The 27,080-nt window shown below is 35.6% G+C and overlaps 1 protein-coding gene across 6 annotated transcripts in view; it reads left to right on the forward strand.

Annotated features, from left to right (window-relative positions):
• Positions 1–25,438, forward strand: part of QTRT2 (queuine tRNA-ribosyltransferase accessory subunit 2) — a 57,341-nt gene extending 31,903 nt beyond the window's left edge. For 4 of the 6 annotated variants that reach the window (XM_027868671.1, XM_027868684.1, XM_027868677.1 and 1 more), the window contains exons 8-9: positions 14,948–15,062; positions 16,945–17,313. In XM_027868671.1, coding sequence (XP_027724472.1) covers positions 14,948–15,062; positions 16,945–17,176 — 347 coding nt within the window. In that variant the 3' untranslated portion in view covers positions 17,177–17,313. Of the gene's footprint in view, positions 1–14,947; positions 15,063–16,944; positions 17,314–25,231 lie in introns of those variants that run through there. The other 2 variants (XM_027868698.1, XM_027868689.1) reach the window with 2 other exon arrangements.
• Positions 25,439–27,080: the final 1,642 nt, after the last annotated feature.

Consider the following 27,080-nt stretch of genomic DNA (forward strand, 5'->3'; position numbering starts at 1 on the left):
CCTCTTGCATCTCGTTTGTATAAAATAATTACTTTTTTTAGCTGTTCCTAAATGGTTTTACTTTTTAAAGTCATATCATATTCAGGTCTACCCCAATCTTTTTTATGAGCCACCCAGTTACTAGTAACAGTCTTAGACATATGTTTTGCAATTTACATATATAAAAAGTAGATGGTCTGTCCTTATTGAATCCCTTGTAATCAGTCTTTGGTATGTACCTTACGTTTCTCTTGGCTCTTGTGTGTCAGATCTTCTATTAAGTTCAGGTTTTTTTTTAACAGGAATCTTGAAATTAGGATAGTTGATCAAATGTCCATTTTTTTCTCATTTAGGATCATGCTTAACTTTGCTGGGTATGATATTTTCAGCTGGAGCCCCAGTTCTTTTGCTCTTTGATATATAGTGTTCTAAGACCTGTGATCCTTTACTGTCTCTGCTGCCAGGTCTTGTGTGATTCTAATTGTGGCACCATCATATTTAAGTTTTTTTTCTTGTTGCTTTTAATATTTTATCCTTGAGCTGGGGGTTTAAGAATTTGACTATAATATTCCTATGAGTTTTCCTCATAGGATCTCTTTTAAGTGGTGATTGATGGATTTTTTCTGTTTCTACTTTCCCCCCTTGTTCTAGTGCTTCAGGACAGTTTTTTAAATTATTCTTATATTATTGTATCAAGATTATTTTTTTGATCATAACTTTCAGTTAATCTGATTATTTTTATGTTTTTCTTCTTGATCTATTCTGTAGATTTGTTGTTTTTCTTAAAAGGTGTTTCACTTTCTCTTCTATTTTTTCATTATTCATATTTTGTTTAATTATTTCTTGATCTCTTATAATTTCACTGGCTTTGCCTTGCCCAGTTCTAATTTTCAAGGTATCATTTTCTTCCTTAAGATTCTGGATCTCCTTTTCTCATTGATTGATTTTCTTTTCATAATCTTATTTTTCTTGAATTTTTTTTTTTTTTAGTTTTTCCTACATCAATCTCATTTGATTTTTAAAATCTTTTTAAAGTTCTTCTATTAATTCTTTTTGGGCAAGTGACCATTTCATGTTATTCTTCGGGATAGAAGGGGGTTTCTTTGCTTCAATATCCTCCTCTGAAGATGAACCCTGGTCTTCTCTATTCACATAATAACTTTCTATGGTTGGATTCTTTCTCCTTTGCCTTTGCATTTTTTGTAGTAATAGCTTAATTTTTGTAATCACCTCTAACCCTGGGGTATGGGGAATAGTGCTTCTTGCCCCAGATCTTCAGTTCTCCTCTCTAGCCTAGAACCAAAACCAAACCTCCAGCGTCCCATAAGTGCCCACAGCCAGGCGTGTCCTGCCTCCCTGCTTCTGTACTCACCTGCTCTGTATATGCTGGTTCCTTCTCTCCCCAGTGCTCTCCATAGCACAGCTGAGTCTGGTGTTCCTTGTCAGCAGAGGCTCCTTCAGTCTTCCCAGGCTCAGAAGCCCAACTCCCCTCACTGTCCTGTGGTGAAAGTTCCTGTAGCTGGGGCTGAGGCAGCCTCCCAACCCAGCTAACCCCAGGGCTTGCTGCAGGCCTCTAGCCTGGAGGTGTTTGCTCTTCACAGGGACCAGACCTCCTTCTGGGATTTTTCTTCTGATCTTCTTGAATTGTTCCAGAAGACCCCTTTTATGCCCCTATTCTTATTTATTTTTACCCATACTTTGTTTGCTATTTTGTCTCTTTTGTGAGAGAAAGTCTTGAGAACTTGGAATTTTCTGACCTCCTCTGCCATCTTCCCAGAATTCTCTCTAGATCTTTCTTAAAAATGATATAAAAAGATATCAGTGCAGGACTTTGTTTGGGAATTGAGAGTGAAAGACTTGATAAAGGTGTCTCATTCAGGTTAGACCAATGACTTCAAACTGCCCTAATTCTGTTTTATAATATTTAGCCTAAAGGGGTGATGTGGTGGTTTTGGAGAAAGGTGGTGTCACAATGCTTCCACACCTTCTTCAATAACAACTTTTCCAACAATTTAGAATCTTCCAGAACTCATGCTCTGCTGACACAATAATCTTTGAGAACTCAGGGACACCTCTCCACCATAATGAGGCCTTGTAGAGATGCCTTGATTAACAAAAAAAACCATCTTGAATATTACTTGAATTCGGTCTTGTTCTCTGTCTTTCATACTGTTTCTGTAAGTATTGGCATGTTAGCAAACACTATTCACAGAATAAATTATTTAGTTCTGCCTATTGTATCAGTCCTTTCTAGTATTAATATCCATAGTATTAGTACTGTGAAACAGTTTCCTTACCCCTGGATTCCTATCCTTATGCCTCATTGTGGGTTAGAGGTGACAGTGGGTTGTGAAATGGTATCCTAGCAGAGTTTAAGGTTTTACTGGCCTTACCAGCTTGAAAGGTTTAAAACATGGACTCTGATGGAGCTGTGTATCTGTTGTCTGAAGACTAGTCTTGCTAAGTTTGGGGAGAATCATCATATGAAAGTCAGCTTTGGATGGATTGTTTGGCCACAGTAACTCACAAAAATTGTTTTCTAAGGTATCAGAGTTTCTTAGAAGTATTGAATTTTGAAGCATGAAACCATTTTTTTTTATAGTGAGCAGAATTTAAAAACTTTAAGCTTCTTCTGTTAACATCTTAGAAAAGAGAAACCTTCTGAACCAAGTGACCATAATTATGAACAAGGAAAAGAGAGCTTTTGAACTCTTTGATAAAAGTTAATTCATTTTTTCTTTAAGAATCCTTTTCTCTTTGCATGCTCTACTGCTTTTAAATTACGGATCCTTTTCCATTCTCAAGCTTCTAGTATTACAGTTAGAATATCCTAATACTTTCTGTGAAAACATTAATTTTTCAAAGCTGCTTTCCCCTTTAGTAACTGCCTCTGTGCAGTGTAGAAGGGGGCTATTCTGGACTAAGATGGCTAACTAGAAGAAACAGTACAGCTCAGCTCTGTCCCACAATGAATCTGATTAATAAACAGCTCACCCTTAAGATAAACAGTAAATATCCAGATTCCTTTAGGGATGAAAATGAAACACTATAGACCTCAACTGACATTTGAGATCCTGAGGGACTGAAGAGAATCTGATAGACTTTTAAGGTTAAAAAAATTTAAAAAAAATTTTTTTTAAACAAAAAAGAAACACCTATCATCAAACCCAGGAACAATTAGAATTCTTCAAAGAAATGATACAAGAGTTTAAAAAAAGTTATAAAAGAAATGAGAGCTGTGGAAGATTATAAAAAGGATCAACAGCTTAACAAAAGTGATATAAAACTTGAGTAACCAACTTCCCAAAACTCAAAATGGGCTAAATGGAAATTAATGATGCCAGGAGATAACAATAATTCTTTTTTAAAAAATAGTTAAATTTTTTTTTTTTTTAGTTTTCAGAGTTCACTTCCATAAGATTTTGAATTTTAAATTTTCTCCCCTTCCGTCTCTCTCCTCCCCAAGACAGTGTGCAATCTGATATAGGCTCTACTTATACATTCATATTAAATATTTTTTCCCATTAGTCATTATATAAAGAAGAATTAGAACTAATGGGAGGAACCACGAGAAAGAAGAAACAAAACAAAACAACAAAAGAAAAGGAGAGCAAATGGTATGCTTCCATCTGCATTCAGACTCCATAGTTCTTTATCTGGATGTGGATAGCATTTTCCATCATGAGTCTTTTGGAGTTGTCTTAGATGCTTGCATTGCTGAGAAGATCTAAGTATCAAAGTCAGTCATCACACAATGTGGCTGTTACTGTACACAGTGTTCTCCTGGTTCTGCTCATTTCACTAAGCATCAATTCATATAAGTCTAGGTTTTTCTGACGTCTGCCTCCTCATCATTTCTTATAGCACAATAGTATTCCATTACATTAAAAAACCACAACTTGTTCAACCATTCCTCAATTGATGGGCATCCCCTCAATTTCCAATTCTTGGCCCTCCACATACAGAGCTGCTATAAATATTTTTGTACATGTGGTTCCTTTTCCCATTTTTATGATCTCTTTGGGATACAGATGTAGAAGTGGTATTGCTGGGTCAAAGGGTATGCAGAGTTTTATAGCCCTTTGGGCATAGTTCCAAATTGCTCTCCAAAATTATTGGATCAGTTCAGAACTCCACCAACAATGCGTTTGTGACAACAATAATTCTTTAGACATCAAAAGAATGAGAACGTGGAGGAGCATGTAAGATATAAAAAATGACTGACTTTGAAAACAGTTCAGGGAGAGATAACTTCAGAATCATGGGCTTACCTGAATTCCATGACCAAAAAAAGTACAAAAGAACCTGGATATTATATTTCAAGAAATCATTAAACAAATTGCCCAGACATATTAGAACAAGAGGGAAATCTGAAAACAGAAAGAATCCATTGATCACTTCCCAAAAGAAATCTTAAAACGAAAATTCCCAGGAATGTCATTGTCAAAACTTAGAACTTCCAGGCAAAAGAAAAAAACTACAAGCTGCCAGAAAGACGGAATTCAAAGACTAAAGAACCACAATCAGGATTGTGCAATATTTATCAACTATCACTTTTAAGGAGTGGAGAATATAAAATAAGATATTCCAAAATGCAAAAAAAAAAAAAAAGTCTACAACCAAGAGTGACTTAACCTAGAAAAATTAAGTATCATCCTACAAGGAAAAGAAATGGATCTTCAGTAAAATAGAGGATTTTAAAATATTCATAATAAAAAAAATGAAGCTAAAAAAGAACTTTGAAATAAAAAATATGAAAGTCAGGAAAAAAAATTAAAGGTAAGTACAAGTGAACAATCAGAATGAACTTTATAAGGAAGAACTGTTTGTACACTAATAGAGATATGGATGTTAAAAGGATTCTTTTAGAATCTTAATATCATAAGAGGTCATTAAACTACTACTCATTTGAGGTGGAAGACCTATAGTTTTGTAATGTTTTGAAGATGCTATATGAAAAAAGAAAAAGGCAGGAGAGAAGATACATTAAGAGGAGATGAGAGAAAAGATGGGGGAACTTGTTAAGATACATGATCAAGTTGTGCAGGTAGAACTATATGCAAACATGGAAGAAGTAAGAGGAGCACGTGTCACTTCAGTTCCAATTTCATCTAAGCTAGTCAAAGGAGGGTAGAACATACAAAGAGTTTGATATAGGAATACATTAAACTCAACAGGGATACAAGTAGGAACAGAAAGAGGGGAAAAGGGACTATAAGAGGGAAGATAGATCCAGGGAGAGATTAATCATAAAAAAAAATCGTAAGCTTGGAGAGAGGGTAGTTAAGAAATGGTTGAAGGGGCAAAAAAATAAAGTCAGAAAGGAAAAGTCAGAAAAACAATATAGAGAATAGGAATATAGAGAAGAAAAGGCATATGTGAATAGGAAACAAGTAACCACTATCACTGTGAATGTGAAGAACTCACCCATAAAATGGAAGAGGTTACCATAGGAAATTTGAAAACAAAATCCACCAATGTGTTGTCCACACTTGACACTTGAAACATAAAAACACAGAGTTAAAATAAAGGGTTAGAGCAAAATCAATTATGTCTCAGCTGAACACAAAAAAATCAGGGATAGAGATTATAATTTTAGACATGGCAACAGCAAAAATAAAATTAAAAGAGATAAAGAGGGAAATTGTATTTTGCTGAAAGATAACATAAACAGTGAATTTATTTAAATAATTAACATAGAATAGCTTACAAATACTTAAAGGAAAAGCTAAATGAATTACACGGAGAAATAGTTGATAAAATGGGAGGCTTCAAATTACTCCTGTTAGCCCTAGATAAGTCTAACAGAAAGTTAACAAGAAACAAGTTAGTGACCTGAAAAGAATTTTAGAAAAATTAGATATGCTAGACCTTTGGTAATTATTGAATGGAAATAGAAGCGTGCATATTTTTCAGGTGTGTCTGACACCTTTACAATTACCGAGCATGTCTTAACACATAAAAACATCACAACAGAAATGTTATACACATTCTTCAGTGATCAAAATGCAATAAAAAAGATGTTAAATAAAGAGCCAGTGAAAAAAAGTATTAAAAGTCTTGGTCAGTTGTTTCACTATTTGGGGTTTTCTTTTGCCATTTCCTTCTCCAGTTCATTTTATAGATAAGGTAACTGAAGCAAGCAGTGTTGCGTGATTTGCCCAGGTCATACAGCTAATTAGTGTCTGAGGCCAGATTTGAACTCAGGAAGGTATGTCTTCCTGACTTCAGGCCTAGGATTCTATCCACTGCACCACCTAGCTGCCCATTAAAAATCTTTTGTAGACTAAGTAGCTTAATCCTTAAGAATCATTGAACCAAAGAACAAATCATAAAAATGATAGGAAATTTCATCAAAGATAATAACAAGGGAGATTAGAAAATTTATATCTCTAAACATTTAACAAAAAAGAGGAAAAAAAATTGTTGAATTGAGATAGAACTAAAAACACTTAAAAGTCAAGATAATAAAATTCAGTTGAATACCAAAATTAAAATCTTAGAAATTAAAGAAGAAATTGAGAAAATGTTTAAAAAAAACCATTGTATTAATAAATAAAAGTAAGAGCTGGATTTTGTTTTTGCAGGAGGGGAACCAATAAAATAGATAAAACATTAACTAGATTTTTTAAAAGTAGATAAAGTAGTAGTATCAATTAAAAAATGAGAATTTACAGCAAACTAAGAAGAAACAAAAACTATTATTAGAAACTTTCACAAGCTGTATGCTAACAAAATCACCAATTTAAATGAAATAAATTAATATTTGCAAAATGTTAAAATACCCATGTTAACAGAAGAAACAGAAAATTTCTAAAACCGGATTTCAGAGGAAGAAATTGAGCAAGCCATAAATGAACTTCTAAATAAGGTCCAGGTGGATTCAGAAGTGAATTTGATCAAACATTCAAAAAAAAATTCCAATATTACATAAATAGTTTCCAAAAATAGCCAAAGAAGCATCCTGCCAAATTCTTTCTCTGATGCAGATATGATCTTGATACTTTAACCAGGGAGAATCAAAATAGAAAAAGAAAACTATAGACCAGTTATACCTAGTAAAATGAGGTGCATAAAATTTTAAATAAGATATTATCAAAGAAGATAAATAACATCTCAAGAATTATGCAGTATGAAGGGTTGGCTTAATAGTTGTAAAACTAAATTGTAAATTAATTAACCATATTAATAGCAAAATTTGTTAGAAGTAATATTTTTATATCAATAGATTCCAGAAAAAGCTTTTGACAAATTGTATTGCCAATCACTGTTGTTAATAATGCTCTGCACTTCCATTTCCTTTTTCTGCTTAGTCATATAGAAAAGGTAGGAAATCAACTTATGATTATACCCCTTCCCTCAGGTGTCTAATGTGGGTGGAGACAAGGGTATTTCTGTAGGCTGCATTATAGAACTTCCATGGTCTCTTGAGCAGGGCCCTAATTCTTCAGACTCCTAAGAGAATGTTGTTTCTCTGGGCTTTCTACTGAACTTTTCATTTGTTATTTCATTTTCTATTTCTTTTCTGTCTTCTAACCTCATCTTAAAAACAGAACTGAACCAGAAACTTGTTGAAGGTCCTTTTAGTTTGGCACGTTTTATTAAGTTTTTTAGACGCTGCTACCTCTTCACAAAGACCTCAGTTATTAATCTAGATGAAAAGGCATGTAGGCACAAAGGGATTCAGATGGATTAAATACTTAGAAGATGAGTGTTTTGTTTTACCTTTCAAGCAGGACAGAACCTTCTTTTTATCCATATATTATAGATGTTCTAAAAACACTAAATAGGTTGTCATTATTCTGTTTCCAATCTAAATTGTTTCCGCCAGCTTTTTTGAATTCTTTGAAAAAATTGTTGCTTGATATTTTTTTTTCTTGCTACTTGGGAAAACTCATTAATCAAAGTCTTCAAAATTTGATGATCTATCACATTTATGTAGCCATTTCTCTTGATAAGGTGCATATGAAATAAATTATTAGTTGACTTCCAAAGAAATGCATGACATACAATTATATTATGGAGTATATTTTATTTAGGACAGCTAGGTGGTGCAGTGAAGTGAGGGCTAGGCCTAGAGTCAAAGACTCATCTTCCTGATTTCAAATATGGCCTCAAAAGACTTACTAGCTGTGTGACCCTAGTCATATCCCATAATCTTGTTTGCCTCAGTTTCCTCATATGTAAAATGAGCTGGAGTAGGAAATGGCAAGACACTCTAATAAAAATCTCTACCAAGAAAAACCCAAATGGAGTCATGAAGAGTCAGACATGACTGAAAATGACTCAACAATGACAAATTTTATTCTATGTAAAATATAGTTTTTAGGAAAAGTCCTGTGAAGTTAAAAATGGTTTGTGGCAAATCTTATGCTTCGTTTTAAAAATTCAAATGTCTGTCACAGAGGAGACTTCTGGTAAGATCAGAGTGAGATGTAAGATGCCTGTGTTCCTCAGTGTTCCCATCAAAAACAACAACTGAAATGCAAAAGAAAAAAGCAAAGCTATTGAAATTGCTTCCAAATAAAAATGCCTTTGGAAAAGAAAAGTGGATAATCAAACGTGATGAGCAAACTAAAGAAAGTTTATGATGGGCAAATATGCATATACAGAAACTGAAGCAGTCACCAGAAGGACTGATGAATTAATACCCACAGTGCTTCCAGAAACTGAGCTCAAACTGTCACAAAATGTGTGAGTATAAGATAATAAATACACTGAAAGAATTCAACTAGGAAGTTGATTTTTTTTAGAAAAGACTTAAATAAGCATTTAGGGATTGTGTTTAATGTTTTCCTTAGGCTAAGATCTGGGAGAGGATTAGTTATTAGTTATGAAATAAAGTGTGTCATATTCCTTATTGTCAAAAACAATATAATAGAGAAATATATATACATATACATATATGTATATATGTATATGTAACTATGTGTTTAAGCTATTAAAGCTTAAAACTATACCAAGACTTTTGGAAACCTTGTAAATAGAAAAAAAAATTAAATGAGAACTTATTTAAATGCCCAAAGGTAACAAAAAATGAGACTGTCAATATTTAGTTGTTAACAGAATATTTACAATATTTGCAGGAAGAGCTGAATTGTAAAAAAAAAAAAATCAGAAAAGTGGCCTTAGTGGGAGATTTGAACACCCCAATAATATGTTCAGTTATTTCACTCATGTGTGACTCTTTGTGACTCCCTTTGGGGTTTTCTTGGCCAAGATACTGGAGTGGTTTGCCATTTCCTTTTCCATCTCATTTTACAGATCAAAGAACTAAGGCAAACAGGGTTAAGTGACTTGCCCAGTGTCACACAGCTACTAAGTATCTGAGGCCAGATTTGACCTCACAAAGAGGAGTCTTCCAGACTTCAGGTCTGACACACTATTCACTGCCATTTAGCTGCCCCAGTAACAGACTCAGATAAATAAAAAAGATAAATGGAAAAAAAAGGTAATAATAGAGTGCTAAAAAAAAAAAACTAAACTGGATCTGATAGGTATATGGAGAGAACTGAATGGGACGAACAGGGAGCATGCTTTTTGCTCATAAGTAATGGAAATGTTCACAGAAATTCATTATTTTCCTGGATATGAAGAAATGCTCAACAAATTCAGAATGTTAGACATTAGAAGCATTATATTTATAGACAGAAACACAATAAAAGTAAATCGAATCAAAAGATGCAGGCCTATATGGAGATGTAACATAATGCTTAGGTCAAAGATCAAATTATAGTACCAGTAAGAAAAAAATCATATTTAGGATTAAAATAAGGTACGATATATCAAATTTATGCGGTTTAGCCAAAATAGTTCTCTGAGGGACATATTTATCTCTGGATACTTATATTGAGAAAAAAATTAGAGGTTATTGCATTGAATTTGGAGTTGAAAAACTTAGAAAATGAACAAATGAATACAGCTGAAACATGCATAAGAAATCATTAGAATTAAAGGAGAAAATAACAATACAAAGCAAGAGAACAATCAAATTGATAAATAAAGCAAAGCTTATTTTTTAAAAGAGCAATAAAATTAATAGACATGATATTTAATTTTAAAAAAGTAGCACAGAATCTCACATTTGAAAAAAACCTATGACTTCTCTTTGAGGACCTTCAAGGCAGAAGAACTCTTTACATTCCTCCCAAAAATCAATCCACTTTTGGACAGTTTTAATCGCTGGGAAGTTTTTCTATACATCTTGCCTAAATTTACCTCTCTGCAATTTTTCAGTATTGCTCCTGGTTCTTCTGGACAAATCAGCCTTTTGGGGGACAAACAAACAGTTCTAATCCCTCTTCTATATGATAGCCTTTCAGGTATTTGAAAACAGCTATCCTGTTCTCTCTGAGCCCTCTTGCCACCTGCTTAAATATTCTCCTTTCACCAGCTTATTATATGACATGGTGTGTAGACCCCTCATAATCCCAATCACTCTTCTCTGAACACATTTCTCCTTGTCATTCCTCCTTGTTCCTTCTATAATATAGTATTCAGGCCAAACACAATGTTCCAGATGTTATCTGTTACTTCATTGAGTTTAACGTATTTCTACGCCAAACTCTTTTGTATGTGTATGCCTTTTGTCCAGTTTACATAAAAGGTCATGTGACGCTCATTCCCCTCAACCCTTCTTCCTTTGAATATTATTCTCTTTGCACATATTTGTATGTTATTCCCCAACTGTGAGTCCTACCTTCTTCTTTCTCATTTTTTTTTTTACCTGATATATTCCTTTCTCACTCCCTTTTCCCCCTTACGGTTATCAAAACAAAAACCACCCCAGACTCTCTCTTTGTTTTATTTAATTCCCAGTGTAATCCTTAAAAGTATTCAGGTTATGAAGAGATATTGGCTTCTTCACCTGTATAAGCGTTTCATCATTATGGTGGCTCTTCCATTTGTTTGAATGTATTTACCTTCCCGGGTTTCTCTTGACTCCTGTGTTTGGATTTCAGAATATATACTCAGTGCTGATCTTGTCATCAGAAATTCTTGAAAGTCCTCTAAGCCACTGAAGGTCTTCACCCACCCATCAGGGTTATACTCAGATCCTGTAGGATATGTTTTGCCTTTTGGAATATCACACTCGGATTTTCTCTTCTTTATAGTAGTGAACTAAGTCAAATGAGTTAAGATATATAAAGGGAGCTTAATAAACATTTATTAAGCACCTACTGGGTGCCAGGCATCCATGCTAAGCCTTGGAGATACATTTAATAAAAGCAAAGACCATTCCTGCCCTCAAGGAACTTATAATCTAAAGAGACAACACACTGTAGGAGATAGGAAAGAAGAATGGGGAGCTAGGACTCCAGGGGGTACCTGGAACCAAGGGTGTCTTGTTCCGTGGAGTTGGAACCAGGCAGGGCAGCAGGTACAAAGTGGAGTGAGGAGCTGAGAGCCCTCTATCCTCCAGGCTTCTAGTTAGAGGGGAGAGGAAGCTGAGGCAGGTGGTGTCAGGGCTTGAAGTCACCCCTGCTAGGTGCTGAGATTAGAGGGGATGAGATTAATGGGGGAAGGGGGGGAGGGCATCTCATGAAGAGAGATTTTTCTCCAACAAACAAACAATAATCCCAGGATATCTGTGGATTAATCCCTTGTTCTCCTGAATGAATGTCTAAAAGTGCAGCAATAGTCCGAGGTAAGGCCAAATCCAGGTTCAAAATTATCTATTGCTGACCTATTCCCTTGGAAGGGTTTAGGAGTCAAGTCATGGTGTCTGGTTTAGAAAAGGAGAGACCACAGATGCTCTGTAATCATGTTTTACCTCCGCATTGTTACCAGTCATTCTTGGAAATAGAGCAGCAAAAATACTGCATAATCAATTGATTTTCAGTGTGTAAGCATGTTAAGTACTTATCTATACCATGAGTTAATACTGGGAGACAAAAACAAAACATTCCCTGCCCTCAAGGAACTTAACCTTTGAACAAAAGAGACATCATGTGTGAGGGGTGTGTGCTTACTCACACACACACACACAGACACACACACACACACACACACACAAACAAACAGATATAAGGTCAAGGGGAAGGAGAAGGGAAGGCACCAGCAGCTTGAGGGTTAAGAAAGGATTTTTGTAGAAGGTGGTGCTTGACCTGAGAATTTTGAAGGAAACAGGATTTCAAGAGTTAGACATGAGGAGGGAGAGCATTCCAGGAATGGTGGGCCACCGGAGCCATGCCACAAAGATGGGAGATAGAGTCATGAATGGAGGATAGCAAGAAGGCCAGGTTGACTGGACTTGTTGGGGTGTGGAGGGGAGTAATTTGTTTGGCGTATGTAGAAGGAAGTCATTTGTTAATAAAGATGGAAAAATAAGTATAGGTCTAGGACAGGACTTGAACCCTGGTCTTCCTGACTTCAAGGCCAAATTGTATCTGCTTTACCATGCCACCACTTGCTCAGGCAACAGGCTCAGGAAAATAGTGGAATATAATGTACACCTCCTGATATATCACTTAAAACAGTGACATATCAAATATTTAGACATTGACCTACCAAGACACACACACACACACACACACACACACACACACACACACACAAGACCTATATAAAATGACTTTTAAAATATCTTAGAATAATCTTTAATATCTTAATATTAAAAAAAGAACATTTCTTTATAGAAATAGAGGGAAATTAAATAATTGAAGAGATGCAGTGCCATGTGAGTGGGTTGAACTATTACAATGAAAAAAGGTAATACTCAAATTAAATGTAGATTGAATTCAATATTAATCCAAATTCCAGTGCAATTCTTTATAGAATTTGATGGGGGGAAAAGTTCATTGCTAACTAAGAAAGTTATAAAAAAAAAAACAAAGGTGGACTTGCTCTGCCAGATCTTAAATTATACAATAAAGCAGTCATTATCAAAACTGTCTCCAGCTAAGTGTTTTTAAAAAAAAAAAAAAAAGATCTGTAGAACAAATTAGATAACTGAACCTGAATGAAGTGAATACAGCAGGTTGGTGTTCAGTAAATCTAAGATTACATAATACTGGGGAAGGAAATCATTATTCAGTAAAACCTGTTGGGAATATTGCATAGCAAGTTGGTGAAAAATGGGTTTAGAGTCTAAACTTTAGACCCACAACTCAACCTCAATACCACAATAATGTCTAAATAAATCAACTATCTAAATATTTTAAAGTGTTTAAATGAGAGAATAATGAAATGGTGTGTCCTGCAGTTGTAGAGAAGTGAAAAAAACTTAGCTGTTTATTAAATAGAGAAGTTACAAAAGACAAAATCGACATATTTGAGTATACGAAAAGAAGTTTTTATACAATCGGAAGCAAGCCATATGAATAAGAAGCAAAGAAACAGATATGATTCCTTGTGAGAAACATTAAGCCCTGTATCCTAAATCTATGAAGAATTTATACACATTTCTAAGTGAGACCCATTCCCTAATAGAGAGGTAGTAAAAGGAAAAGAACAAAAACACATTCTCAATAAGCACATGAAAAAGTATTCACATTGCCAGGTTAGTTGTTTACATTAATGGTTGATGTTAAAGTTTTAATTTTAAAAAATGGACTAGACCTCTGAATTCTTTGGTGTAGGAAACTCCCATTGAGGAAAGTCTCTATTGATCCAGATCAGAAACTGCCCTTCAATTTAGAGAGTGTCCTGGTGCACAGAAGATCAAGTGACTTGCCAATGTCACACAGCCAGTAGGTGTCTAAGATGGGAACTGAACCCAGAGCTTTCTCAGCCCACTTTGCTTCTAGCTGCCTCTCCAGTGAAACGTTATCAATCAGAAGCATAAATTTTTAAAAATCTGAGATCCCACCCTACACCTAATTTAAAATGATAATATTCAACACTGGCACTGTTGAAGTATTGAACTGGAAGGTATTGAAAAATAGACACACAGCTGCTTTGCTTTGCTGATGGGACTGTGAAATGAGACCATTTTTTTGGAAAGCAGTACGGAACTATTCGGGAAAAGCTACAGATCTGTGTGTTCCTGCTCACCCTGTAATCCTCACTACTAGGAATCTACCTCAGAGATGTTATTGACAGGAAGAAGAACTATGTATATAAAAATTTTCCTAGCAGCATTATTCCAAAAAACAAAATTGGGAACAACCAGTGTCCAGCAGTTGGGGAATGTCTTAAAAAATTTCCTAAAATGACTGATAGAAATACTACAGCTATATGATGAGCTTTCTAAGCTCATCACCAGGAACCTCATTGCTTCATCTTTGGTACTCACACCTCATCAGTACCCTCAGTTTCTTATGCCCCTATGATTGGAGCTCCTCTCAAAGCCTCCCTATAAAGAGGGCCCAGAACCCAGCCAACTCTTCATTTCCCACCAACTGCATTGCTTGATTTGGTCTCCACCATCATCTTCCCTCCCATCCCATCCCTTTTTAGCTTACTTTTGTGTGCTATCTTCTCCCATTAGATTGTAAGCTCCATGAGGACAGGGACTGTCTTTACCTTTCTTTGCATCCCTAGCATTTAGCACGGTGCCTGGCACATAGTGGGCGCTTAATAAATGTTTATTATATTTATTGTAAATATGGGAACATTCTTACAAAAAGATGTAAAATGAAGAAAGAACCAACAGAACAATATAAACACGGACTCCAACTGTGTATTAATAAGAACAATAGTAACAAGACCTGGACAGAACATTTTGTTTCTACCTTGTTAAAGTTAATATATACACACTTTTAAAGCAAATAATGGAAGGTTAATGATTCATGTACAATATTATTTCTTTTGTTCCTATTATTCCATTTGTGTGTGTGTGTGTGTGTGTGTGTGTATTTCAAGGATATTGAGTGTTTAAAAAAATTATCATTAAAACTTGATTTAAAATGCTGACCTTAAGACCTTTGTCTTGAGGAATAACCAAAGAAAGGGTGTCAAGAGACTAGAGCACACAGTGTTCCCTGTACTATCATCTCTGATCTTTTGTTACTGTTTTGTCCTATAGTATTACAACAAAATGGGGAGAAGGAAGAAGGAGAAATCGGGGATTGTATAGATAAAGTCACAACAACCAAACGCGTTCCAGAAACATCTTTTGAAATAAATCTGAAAGAAAAAAAGTGAGTGACCTTTTGTTGTTGATAGTTGAGTTTTCCTTTTCAGTGTATGCTTTTTGTTTTGGTTTTTAAAAAATATGTGCAACTAATGTCACCTCTGTGTGTCAGCCTTCTTGCTGAACTAATTCTAATGGAATATTTTTTTGCATATGCTTGTGAGAGCACAGAAAAATCTTGTCTCTTTAGATTCAAGTGTATACTTTTTGTTTTCAGACAGTACATATTATGTAACCCCAGATCTTTCCCTTTTTGCTTTAGAAAAGTTGTCATAAATCTTAGAGTCAAATTTATTGCCCAGTTGTGGTAATCTGATCATCATGAGTGCCTATTTCCTTGGATCAGGGGTTCTGAAATTTATTTTGTGTTATGAACCCCTGTGGACCCCCATCTCAGAATAAAAGTTTTTAAATGCACAAAATAAAGTACATGGGATTACAAAGGAAACCAATTATGTTGAAATAGTTATTAAAATATTAAAAATGAAAAACAAGTTTATACACTCAAGGTTTAGAACCCCTGTCTTAAATGGTTTTTGTTCTGTATTTTTTTACTTTTAATATATTTTATTTTTCAGTTGTGTTTTAGCCTATAAATTGTCTCTTAGTTGTGTGAATCTGGAATCATGTGTTTAACCCTGATAAATAGAAAGTTAAGGTGACTTCTTAGGATACACTTTATAGAGGCACAGGGTTGTCATGAGAAGTAAATGCGATATGTAAAATTCTGTGCAAATCTTAAAGCACTATATACATGCTAGCTATTGTTATATTATCATTATCATCATCATCAGTATACATAGAAGGTACACTACAGGCTCCTCAATGATGAAATTTTATTGTTATGATCATTAAAAGTGTTACTAATAACAATACACTATTATCAATAATATTTTTAACAATTATATAACATTATTAATAGCATCAGTAACAACAATAATGTCATTAAAGAGCATCTTTAATGATGTTGTTTTTAATTATTATTAATAACAGCATTATTGATAATAATACAACATTATCAATAACATCATTATTAATTTTCTTGTTTAGTCATTTTAATTGTGTTTGACTCTTTGTGACCCCAGTTAGGGTTTTCCTGGCAAAGATACTAGAGTGGTTTGCCATTTCCTTTTCCAGCTCATTTTACAGATGGGGAAACTGAAGCAAACAGGGTTAAGTGACTTGTCCAGGGTCACACAGTAAGTGTCTGAGGCCAGATTTGAATGCGAATCTTTTTGACTATAAGCCCATCACTTTATTCACTGTGCCACCACCTAACTACTCCATCATTATTACTAATAACAACAATAATAACATCATTAAAGAGCATCTTTAATCTTTTTTATTATTATCAACAATATTACTAATAATAACATAATATTATCAATGACATCATCATTAATAATAACATATTATCAATAGCATCAACCATAAGTGACATTGAAGATCCTCTTTAATGTTATTTTATTGTTATTATCAGTAACATTGATATTGAAAACAACATGTCAATAACATCATTGATAACAATAACATCATGAAAGAGATCTTATTGATGTTATTTTTTGTTATGATCAATATCTTATTGATCATGCTATGTTATCAATATTATTAATAAGAATATTTATAACAATGTTATTAAAGAGAGTCTTTAATGATGGTTTTATTGTTACGTTTAATAATAACACAGTATTATTAATGATAACAATATCATTAAAGAGCCTGTGATGTGCCTTGTGTGGATTTTTGAGATAACCAGCACCATCACATATTATTTGAGGTTACCTGGCAATATCTTCTTTGGCTTTCTGTTTTGTCAGTTTCGGCTGTGTTTGCGATTTGTGATTTTTGCCCCCATTACTGGCATCTTGTCACTGTACTTTCTTTCTCAGGTACCGTGATGATTTTGGTCCTGTGGTTGAGGGCTGTTCCTGTTACTGCTGTAAGAATCATAGTCGGGCTTATGTCCACCACCTCCTGGTGACCAATGAGCTGCTAGCTGGGGTTCTCCTCATGATACACAATTTTCAGCACTATTTTGGCTTCTTCTGCGCTATCAGAGAAGCTCTGAGAAAGGATAGACTGGGACAGCTGAAGGAACTCATCTGCAGGCAAGCATCTTGAGACCCAGGAAATAGAAGATAACCACAAATATTGAACATGGAGAAACTCAGGATACATAACAGACCTAGCTTTGATTGCTGGGCTTTGGGACCAATGATAATAGCAATATTTAACAATTATATAGTGTTTTAAGGTTTGCAAAGTGCTTTCTTTTTCTTTTTCTTTTTTTATATTTATCATCATTGTCATTATTATTTTGGTTACATTTTGAGTTTCAAGTTGTCTCCTGGCCCCCCCCAGCCCTGCGTTAGAGAAGGCCAGTATTTGATATAGATATATATGTGGAATCATACAGTACATATTTCCATATGTCGGTTCTTTTCTGGAGGTGTATAGCATCTTCCCTCATAAGTCCTTCGTAGTTGATGTGAATGATCATATTACTCAGAATAACTCAGTCATCCAGTTATTCCTCAAAGAATATTGCTTTTGCTGTATATAGTATTCTCTTGGTTCTGCTTACTTCATTTTTTTTATTATTTTATGCAAGTCTCTCCAGATTTTTTTGAAATCTGCCTGCTCATGATTTCTTACAACACAGTAATATTTCATCACAATCATATACTGCAACTTATTCAGCCATTCCCCAATTGATGGGCATCCCCTCCATTTCTAGTTCTTTTCTACTACAAAGAGAGCTGCTATAAATATTTTAAAATGTATAGATTCTTTTCCTTTTTCCCGTATCATCTTGGGAAAAAGACCTAATAGTGGTATTGCTGGGCTAAAGGGTACATACAGTTTTATAACTGGGCACAATACCAAATTGCTCTCCAAAATGGTGGGATTAGTTCACAATTTCACCAAGTGTTTCAGTGTCTCAATTTTCCATTCCTCTAGCATTTGTCATTTTCCTCTTCTGTCATTTTGGTTAGTCTGATAGGTGTGAGATGGTATCTCAGAGTTGTTTTAATTTAAATTTCTCTAATCAATAATGATTTAGAATATTTTTTCACATGACTATATCTATAGCTTTGATTTCTTCCAGAAACTGTTCATATCTTTTGGACATTTGTCAATTGAGGAATGGCACATATTCTTATAAATTTGACTCAGTTCTCTATATATTTGAGAGATGATATCTGAGGAACTGACTATAAAAATTTTTTTTCCAATTATCTGCTTTCCTTCTAATCTTGACTACATGGTTTAATTTGTCCAAACCCTTTTTAAGTTAACGTAATCAAAATTATCCATTTTATATCCTACAGTGCTCTCTATCTCTTGTTTATTCATAAATTCTTCTCTTATCCATAAATCTGATAGGTAATATGTTTCATGCTCCTTTAATTTACTTGTGATATCTCCCTTATCTTGGTAAATGGTGTGAGATAATTGTCTATACCTCGTTTCTGCCAGACTGCTTTCCAGTTTTCCCAGTGATTTTGACCAAATAGTGAGTTCTTATCTCAAAAGCTTAGATCTCTTGTGTTTATCAAATACAAAATTACTATAGTCACTAACTACTCTGTATTGTATACCTACTCAGTTCCACTGATCAACAATTCTATTTCTTAGCCAGTACCAGATAATTTTGATAATTATCACTGTATAAAATCTGGAACTGCTAGATTTTCCTTCCTTTACTTTTTTATTTCATTAATTCCTTTGATCTTCTTGACCTTTTATTCTTCCAAATGAATTTTGTTATTATTTTTCCTAGCTCAATAAAATGATTTTTGGTAGTTTAATTGGGATGGTGCTGAATACATAAATTAGTTAATGTAGAATTGTCATTTTTATTATATTGGCTCTATCTACCCATGAACAATTAATATTTCTCTAGTTATTTTAATCTGACTTTATTTGTACAAAAATGTTTTATAAATATGTTCATATATCTCGGTAAGTGTACTTCCAGGTATTTTATATTGTCTATGGTTATTTTAAATGAAGTATCTCCCACTCCCTTCCACATTTAATAATTGATTCTATTCTGTAACTGACCCTGTTCTGTATTACTGCCCCATTTTGTATGCTTGCTCAAGCCACATTTATATGTCCTTTAGTTAAGCTCAGGAATGCAGTTTTTCCCTTTGAGTTAATTAAAAGGTATAATTAAAAGGGAATGTTATCACTCATACTGTTAGTCCCTGAAACATCTCTTGTTGTCTCTAAGCCCCAACTAGCTTAACCTGGTCTCATCCCCCAAAAGTTATGTCTCTTTCCTTGACTGTCCTTTGTACAGTAAAAGAAGATGATCGCTGAGGGGACAGCGAGTCCAGTGGTACTGATCCCCTAACAAATATTACAACAGGCAAATGAGTCCCATAAAACAAATAACATTCTTTAATTGCCAGAGAGGAGTGTGATTACCGTATTTCACCGCATAATCATCACAGATTTTATGACAAATTTGTTTTTGCAAAAGTGAAACGTTTTAAAAAAATTGTACTAGTGTTACTTAAAAGTCATTTATTACTAAATTGTCTTTGGTGCAAGATTAGGATGCATGGAATACTAGTGAATAGATGTTAAAATTGAATACTGACAATGCACGTGTTGAGAATTCTATGCTGGCGGCATACAATGCACGAGAGCTAAGCGTATATCCATATGCCACTGGTGAATACATTGCTGCTCTGTTTACCTTTTAAGTGGTTGTGATGAACAGAATTATGCCATGTGGCGATTAGGTGATAAAAGGATATAAACCAAATTTTGGACTGAAAAAAAAGGTTATTAAAAAAAAAAACATACCAGGGTGTGACAGTTAATGTGGTGAAATACGATAACCTCACCTGAATGTCAACCCACTTTTCTTAGTATAGCCAATAGTAATATTTCTAGGACCCCCCCCCTTCTTTCTTACATGTCAATAAAGAGGGTTCCCCCCCCCTTCTCACTGAGGTCACTGGCCTTATTTACTGAGGGGGCCAGTGTGACCTGCTTTGTTAATAGTTATCCATATCACTGTTAGTAAACTGATTTTGCTTGGAGTATGTTCCTCAATTTACCTTTAATGAATTTATTCACAACAACAGAAAGAACTTGAGAGTCAGGAGACCTGGGTTCAGGTTACAATTCTGTCATCAATCTGGTCATATTAGATAAATACTTTCTATGAGCCTCAGTTTTCTCATTTTTTAAATAGAGATGAAACATATTCCCTTCACTTATAAGATTATTGTGAGGATGAAATGAGGTAATATATGTAAAGTGTTTTGTAAATTGTAAAATGCTGCGTAATTATGAACTGTTGTTAGGAGTAGCAGGATTTAAAGTCTGAGTAGTGTGAAGTTCATTAGTGACTTGACATCAGCAGACCCTAAGGGTGCAAAGACCTTCAATGAATGCATGCCTGGAATGTGTCCCTCCCCTCACCTCTTGGAGTCCCTGTGATCTTTCAAGTCCCAGTTCTGGAAGGTACTTCCTCCTGCAAAGAATCCTTTCCTGATCTCCTTCCTCAAATTATCTTGTATTTACTTCTCAGCATACGTGTCTTCCTTCCTGTACCACCCCCAGAAGATGAGAAGCTGCTTGAAACTGTTGAATTTTGGTTTTTATATTTCTTGTATGGAACATTGTACTATGTTCATCATTGTTGTTCAGTTGTTTCAGTTGTGTCCAACTCTCTGAGACCCCATTTGGCGTTTTCTTGGCAAAGATACTAGAATGATTTGCTCTTTCCTTCTCTGGCTCATTTTACAGATGAGAAGACTGAGGCAAATATGATTAAGTGACTTGCCCAGAGTCACACAGCTAGTAAGTGTCTGAGGTTGGATTTGAACTCTTGTCCCTCTGCCTCTAGGGCCAGTACTCTATTTATTGCATCACCTAGTTGCCCCACTATGTTCTTAGTAGGTACTTAATGCATATTTGTTGAATAGAATTGAAATGAATTGAATCAGTGTCACCTCTCAGCCTTCCATGACTTCTCCTGGTATGTATCGATTTAAGGTATATCCATTTTAAATTTTATATCATATTTTGTTCATTATTCTAACATGTCACTGTACTTTTTTTTTTCCGTCTTCCAAGCATCATTACTCATTTTTTTTTTTATCATTTGGTCCTGGGAACTGACATTTATCCTCTTTTACAAATATTTGTATTTGGAGTATTCATGACCACATTTATAACCTATCACTCTCACAAAAGGCAGGGGATACTTAGAGGGCAGAAGGTCCCTGCTTTCAAGGAATATACAGTGTAATTGATGTTAAAGAATCTCTGACCTCTGTAGTTAATCATGACTGTTACAGAAACTATTAGAATTAGAAGGGTGTGAATAACCACGAAACCCTATTAATGTGGGTTTTATTTGTGTCTAACTATAACAAGGCATTTTCCTTATATTTCTCATTTTAAGGAAATCGTTTTGTTATTAGTTATTAGTATTATTTGTCATTATATCTAATACTATAGTTATTATTTGTTATTAAAATTTTTTTTTAAAATTTTTTTCCATTAATAAAATATCTTACCTACTTAGACAAAATTACATAGGCAGTAAACATTTTGATTAAAATATGTGAATGTAACAAACTATGTAGAATGAAATTTTGAGCTGTGCCATAGTTCTGAACATTTGTCCTTGGGGGAACATTACAAAAGAAGCTCTGGAAACTCTTCTGATTATATTAGCAGCATGATAGAGCAGAAAGAGCATTAGGCTAACTGGCTGAACACCTGGGTTCTACTCCTACCATGCCATTTACCATGGGTATGGCCTTGAATGAGTCTTTTAATCTTGTAAGTCTCTGCTTTCTCGTCTGGCTTCAGCATCAAAACCCAAATTCAAGTTCTGTTTCTATGGACTGGCTCCATGACCCGGGGGAAGTCACTTCCTCACTCACTGGGCTCTTGGTAACCCTTCAAGACAGGGGTTCTTAACCTTATATGTATCACAGACCCTCCTTAGAATGATGTTTTTAAGTTCCTAAAATAAAATACATAGGATTACAGAAGAAATTTCAAATTACATTGAAATGAAGATGTAATTGTTTGTGCCATCCCAAGTTCACAGACCCCCTGAAATATATTCACAGATCCCTTGAGAGTCCATGGACCCTGCTCCAACGTATGGACCAGTTGATTTTCTGCATTGGTAGACAGCAGTTGCCTCACTGAGAATTCACTATGCCAGTGAAATTACAGATCCAGACAGTAATAGTAATGTCACCAGGACCCACGTAATAAGTTTGTTTCTGAGGAGCAAATAGGATGATGTATGTGAAAACAAACAATCAAACACACAGTTGTGAGGTGGCGGCTAATTCTCTTTCCTTCATCACAACGTGTTTTTATACCAACATCACGATTTCAAGATGAGAGTTATAGATGGATAGAATGCCATTCCTTTTGAATGATTCCCTTAAATAGAAGAAGAATAATAGGAAATAACATTTACATAATGTTTACTGCGTGCCTGTCAGTGTGCTAAATACTTTATAATTATTATCTCGTTTGATCCTCACGACAATCCTGGGATATAAATGCTATTATTATCCCCATTTTATAGATGAGGAATCTGAGGCAAACAGAGCTTAAGTGACTTGCCCAGGGTCACATAGCTAGTACATATCTAAGGCTAGATTTGAATGCAGGATTTCCTGACTATCCACTGTACCACCAAGCTACCGTATTGGGATCTATAATAGGAAGAGGCCATAGACCCAAATCAACATGTATGCCTGTAACTGGGAAAATCTTAGGTTGGAGAAACCAAGGGAAAGATCATAGGAGCTCAAGATATAGAACTGTAAGGAACCTTGGAAGCCATCAGAATCAACTCTCCCTTTTTACAGATGGAGGTGAGAGGTTCTGACTTGAGCTAAAGTATAGACATCATGAGCTCCTGGCTACTCTAGGAGGTAGTGCTGCAACCCAGCCTTGGTGCCTTCCTCTCAGACACCTAGAATAATTAGACTTCCAGTGGATTATAAAAGACTAACAAAAGGGCTTCCAAGATTAACTAGTACCTGAATCATGTTATGTCATAAGGGCATCCTCTAATCAGTTGCCGTCACTTTTGGTTGTTGATTCTTGGTTGGTTATCTATCAGAATCCTTTCCTGGTTTATCATACATTTTTCTGTCCTCTAATCTGGGGTGTCTTGAAGGATCTGTCTTAGTCCCTCTTTTCTTTCTAAACCCTTTGTTGGTGATCTCTTCTGCTTTTTTTTTTTTTTGGCTAGGCAGTGGGGTTAAGTGACTTGCCCGTGGTCACACAGCTAATGAGTGCTATGTGTCTTAGGCCGAATTTGAACTCAGGTCCTCCTGAATCCAGGACCGGTGCTGTATCCACTGCGCCTCCTACCTGTCCCCAGTATATATATATATATATATATATATATTTTTTTTTTTTTTTGCTCTTCTGCTCTTTTAGATTCATTTATATTACATAAATGACTACCATGCCTGCATTTCCAGCCCTAAAATCTATCTGGGCAGTGAGGCGGCACAGTAGATAAAGCACCAGGCCTGGAGTCAGGAGGACCTAAGTTCAAATCCAGCCTCAGATACTTACTAGCTGTGTGACCCTGGGCAAGTCACTTAACCCTGTTTGCCTCAGTTTCCTCATCCGTGCAATGAGCTAGAGAAGGAAATGGCAAACCACTCTGGTATCTTTGCCAAGAAAACCCCAAAAGGGGTCATGAAGAGTAAGATACAACTAAAATTAACAACAACAACAACAAATTTCCTATCTGAACTCTTAATTCCACATTGCCAGCTCCTTATTGGACGTTTCATTTGGATGCTCTGTAGAGTTTCAAACACATGTCCAAAAATAGGGTTCCCTATCTTCCTAAAGTCACCTCTCTGGACTTTCTAATTTTTTTTTTTAGATTCATTAATTTTTTTATTTTTAGTTTTCAACATTTACATCCACAAGATTTTGAGTTCCAGATTTTCTCCCCATCTCGTCCCTCCCTGAACCCCAAGACAGCGTGCATTCTGAATATTCTTTCCCCTAATCTGCCCTCCCTTCTATCTCCCCCACCTCCTTCTCTTATCCCCTTCCTCTTCTGTTTTCCTGTAGGGCAGGATAGATTTCTATACCCCATTGCCCGTATATCTTATTTCCCAGTTGCATCTCTAATTTCTAATAAAAACACTAGCATCTTCCCAATTACTTAGGTTTGCAGCCTTAGAATTTATCTTGGCCTTTTCCTACTCTATCACCTCCCTTATCTGAAAAGTGGCCAAGTTTTGTGAATTTTACTTCTGTAGCATCTCTTCTGTCTCTTCTCTCTACTTTCACAGCCATCACCACACTTGTTCAGGCTCCCATTACCTCCAAACTAGACTATTACAATAACTTTCTGATGGGTCTGTCTGCTTCCACGCTCTCCGCTCACCAATCCACGTCCAGCTTAGCTACTGAAACAATTTTTCTAACGTGCATTTTTGACCTTATCATGCCTCTGTTCAGCAATCCTCATTGGCTCCCTAGTTTCTTTAGGATAAAACACAGATCCCCCAGTCTAGTATTTAAAGCCTTTCACAATATTGTTCCAACCTACCTTTTCGAATCTTATTTTATATATTCTACTTTCTAACCAAATCAGCCTCCTTGTAGATTTAGTGTGCCATCTCTCTGTCCATACCCATGGCTGGTATTCTTGGAGGCCATCTGGACCAATCCTCTCATTTTATACATGAGGAGCCTGATTTAGGGACTTGTGACTTGCCCTCACTTATAATAAAATTTAGTTATACAAAATGAATGAACACACTGACCATGTTTGAAGATACATGCTTACTCCATACCTCATGTCTACCACCTCTCCGACTGGTCACTGATCAGAGTTCTAAGGTTTTTCAGGGTTGTTAGAGGAAAACTTTCCAACCCTTCCAGAGTTGTATAAATTGTTTTCCTTGTTCTGCTCACTTCTGCATTACTTCATATAAGACCTCTCAAGCTTCTCTGAATTCTTCATTTTTTTTTTGTTTCTTGTGGTGCCATAATATTTCATAATATTTATACACCATAATTTGTTGAAGCTATTCTCCTTTCGATTTTTGTTACCATAAAATATGCTTGCTTATACTTTCCCCTCTGTCTTTGAGTAGGCCCTATTTTTCATTTTTATCTTTTTTTTTTTTACAGCTCCTAGCACAGACCCTTGCAAAAAGGCACATAATCCATGTTTATTGAATTGCACCGATACTGTGGCCAGAGGTTTGTTGGGGACATGATCATGACAATCTCTTAAAGGAGCTTCCTTTTGGGGTGAATATGTGTTTGTGTGGGTGAATATGTGTTTGTGTGGGCACCATTTTTGTCTTTGAAAAAATAAACAATATTTTGGGAGAACATTTTCCCCTGTCTCTTTACTTTTGTGTGGTGTGAGCAAAGATTAGGGAACATCTATGACTGGCAAAACCAAGGAATTATCAGTCCAGGAATTCTTTTCTACAAAAAGCAGCTTGGAACTGGCTGAGAAAGCCACCAAATTAAATGATGAGTCTGCTTCTTCCTGATTAAGAACAAGCTGCTTTTTACATTTTGATTAGTCTCGCTTTTAGCCATGGGATTCAAGCTTATTAAAACCAAAAGTGTATAGGGCAAGAGGCCAGGAAGGTCAAAACTCACATTGCCAAGTGACCATCAGGATGACTGTTCTTTTCCAAAGCGTTGGTATAATTGTGCAGGAATTAGCTTCAAATTTCTTGTGTTAAAGCCCTCTCTTCCCCTCTCAACGTTGTGAAGATGTATAGAGATAAGGCAGCTACATAGGGAGTAGATCGCTTGATTTGTGATGATGTGATCCAAGAAACGAGGAGGCACAGAAAGCTTGGAAGGGCCTTATCCCTTCACTGCCTGCAGCTGATGTCATGCCCTCTAAATATTCATCTTGCATTTTCTGATTTATGTAGTTATCTCTCCTGTGAGAATGTAATCCAAAGGAACTGATTTTGCTTTTTCTTTGGATCCCAAGAGCTTAGTACAATGCCTGGCACGTAGTGCTTAATAGATACTTGTTGATGGATTGTTTACTTAAAGTCATCAGTCCGTTAAAACACTATGCTCATCCAGAGCTTCCATTTGAACCCAGCACGGGACAACTTGCATTACAGTAGCAAATATTTTTGGTGAGCGCATGGTGGCTTGTGGTTGGTTGCAGTATAGAGGGTGTCTCAAAAGTCTCAGTGCAATCTAAGCTTATTAAAGCTTCTTTAATAATTTGTTTAATTTAAAACTTTAACAAGAGTAGACTGCACTAAGACTTTTGGGAGTGCTTTGTATTTCCAGTGGTGACTTTTGTGCAGGAAGTGGCACAAAGGACATCACTGGGCAGATATATTACCAGAGCAGGTGAGTCTACTATGTATCAAGAGCTAGGAATGATAGACAACCCAGGGGCTGCACTGATACCCCCAAAATGTAGCAAGTCCTAGAGAAGGGCATCGAACATGGTAGGTAGAGCCTCTTTGAAGAATCTATGGGAGAACATGTACCAGAATCTTGTGGAATGAGAAGGTAGGAATAGGTGAATACCTGTAATTGTAATGAAGTAATTATGTACTCTCCCACATGGTTTGCTCATTTTTCCAAGTGTGTTGGTTTCATCTCCGTGGATGGTAAGTTCTTTCAGGCAAGGAATCCTGACTGTTGCCTTTACAGCTTGAAAGGACTGTGATGGTTGGTTTATCCTCCCACTGTAGAATCTTTGTACTATGAAAGAACAGGGGCCTGTACCCCACTTCTTGTTCTTCCACCGCTCCACCTGCAGTTTATCACATCACTCAATTCAGCTACTGAAAATACTGAATGTAAAAATAAATCACTCCCCTATTGTTATCAAGCACACCTGCTCTTTAACAAAACCCATCGGTGGGCAGAAGCAGAGAAATGAAGAGGGCAAAAGTCTCTGTGCTAAGCCAAGTATATCTTACAGAAATCCATTGTGCCTTCTCCCTTTCTTCTTTTCTTTGACCTCTCCTGGTTGCCCTCA

The sequence above is a fragment of the Vombatus ursinus genome, unplaced genomic scaffold (assembly GCF_900497805.2).
Source record: "Vombatus ursinus unplaced genomic scaffold, bare-nosed wombat genome assembly UNPS02001419.1, whole genome shotgun sequence".
NCBI classification, from domain to species: domain Eukaryota; kingdom Metazoa; phylum Chordata; class Mammalia; order Diprotodontia; family Vombatidae; genus Vombatus; species Vombatus ursinus.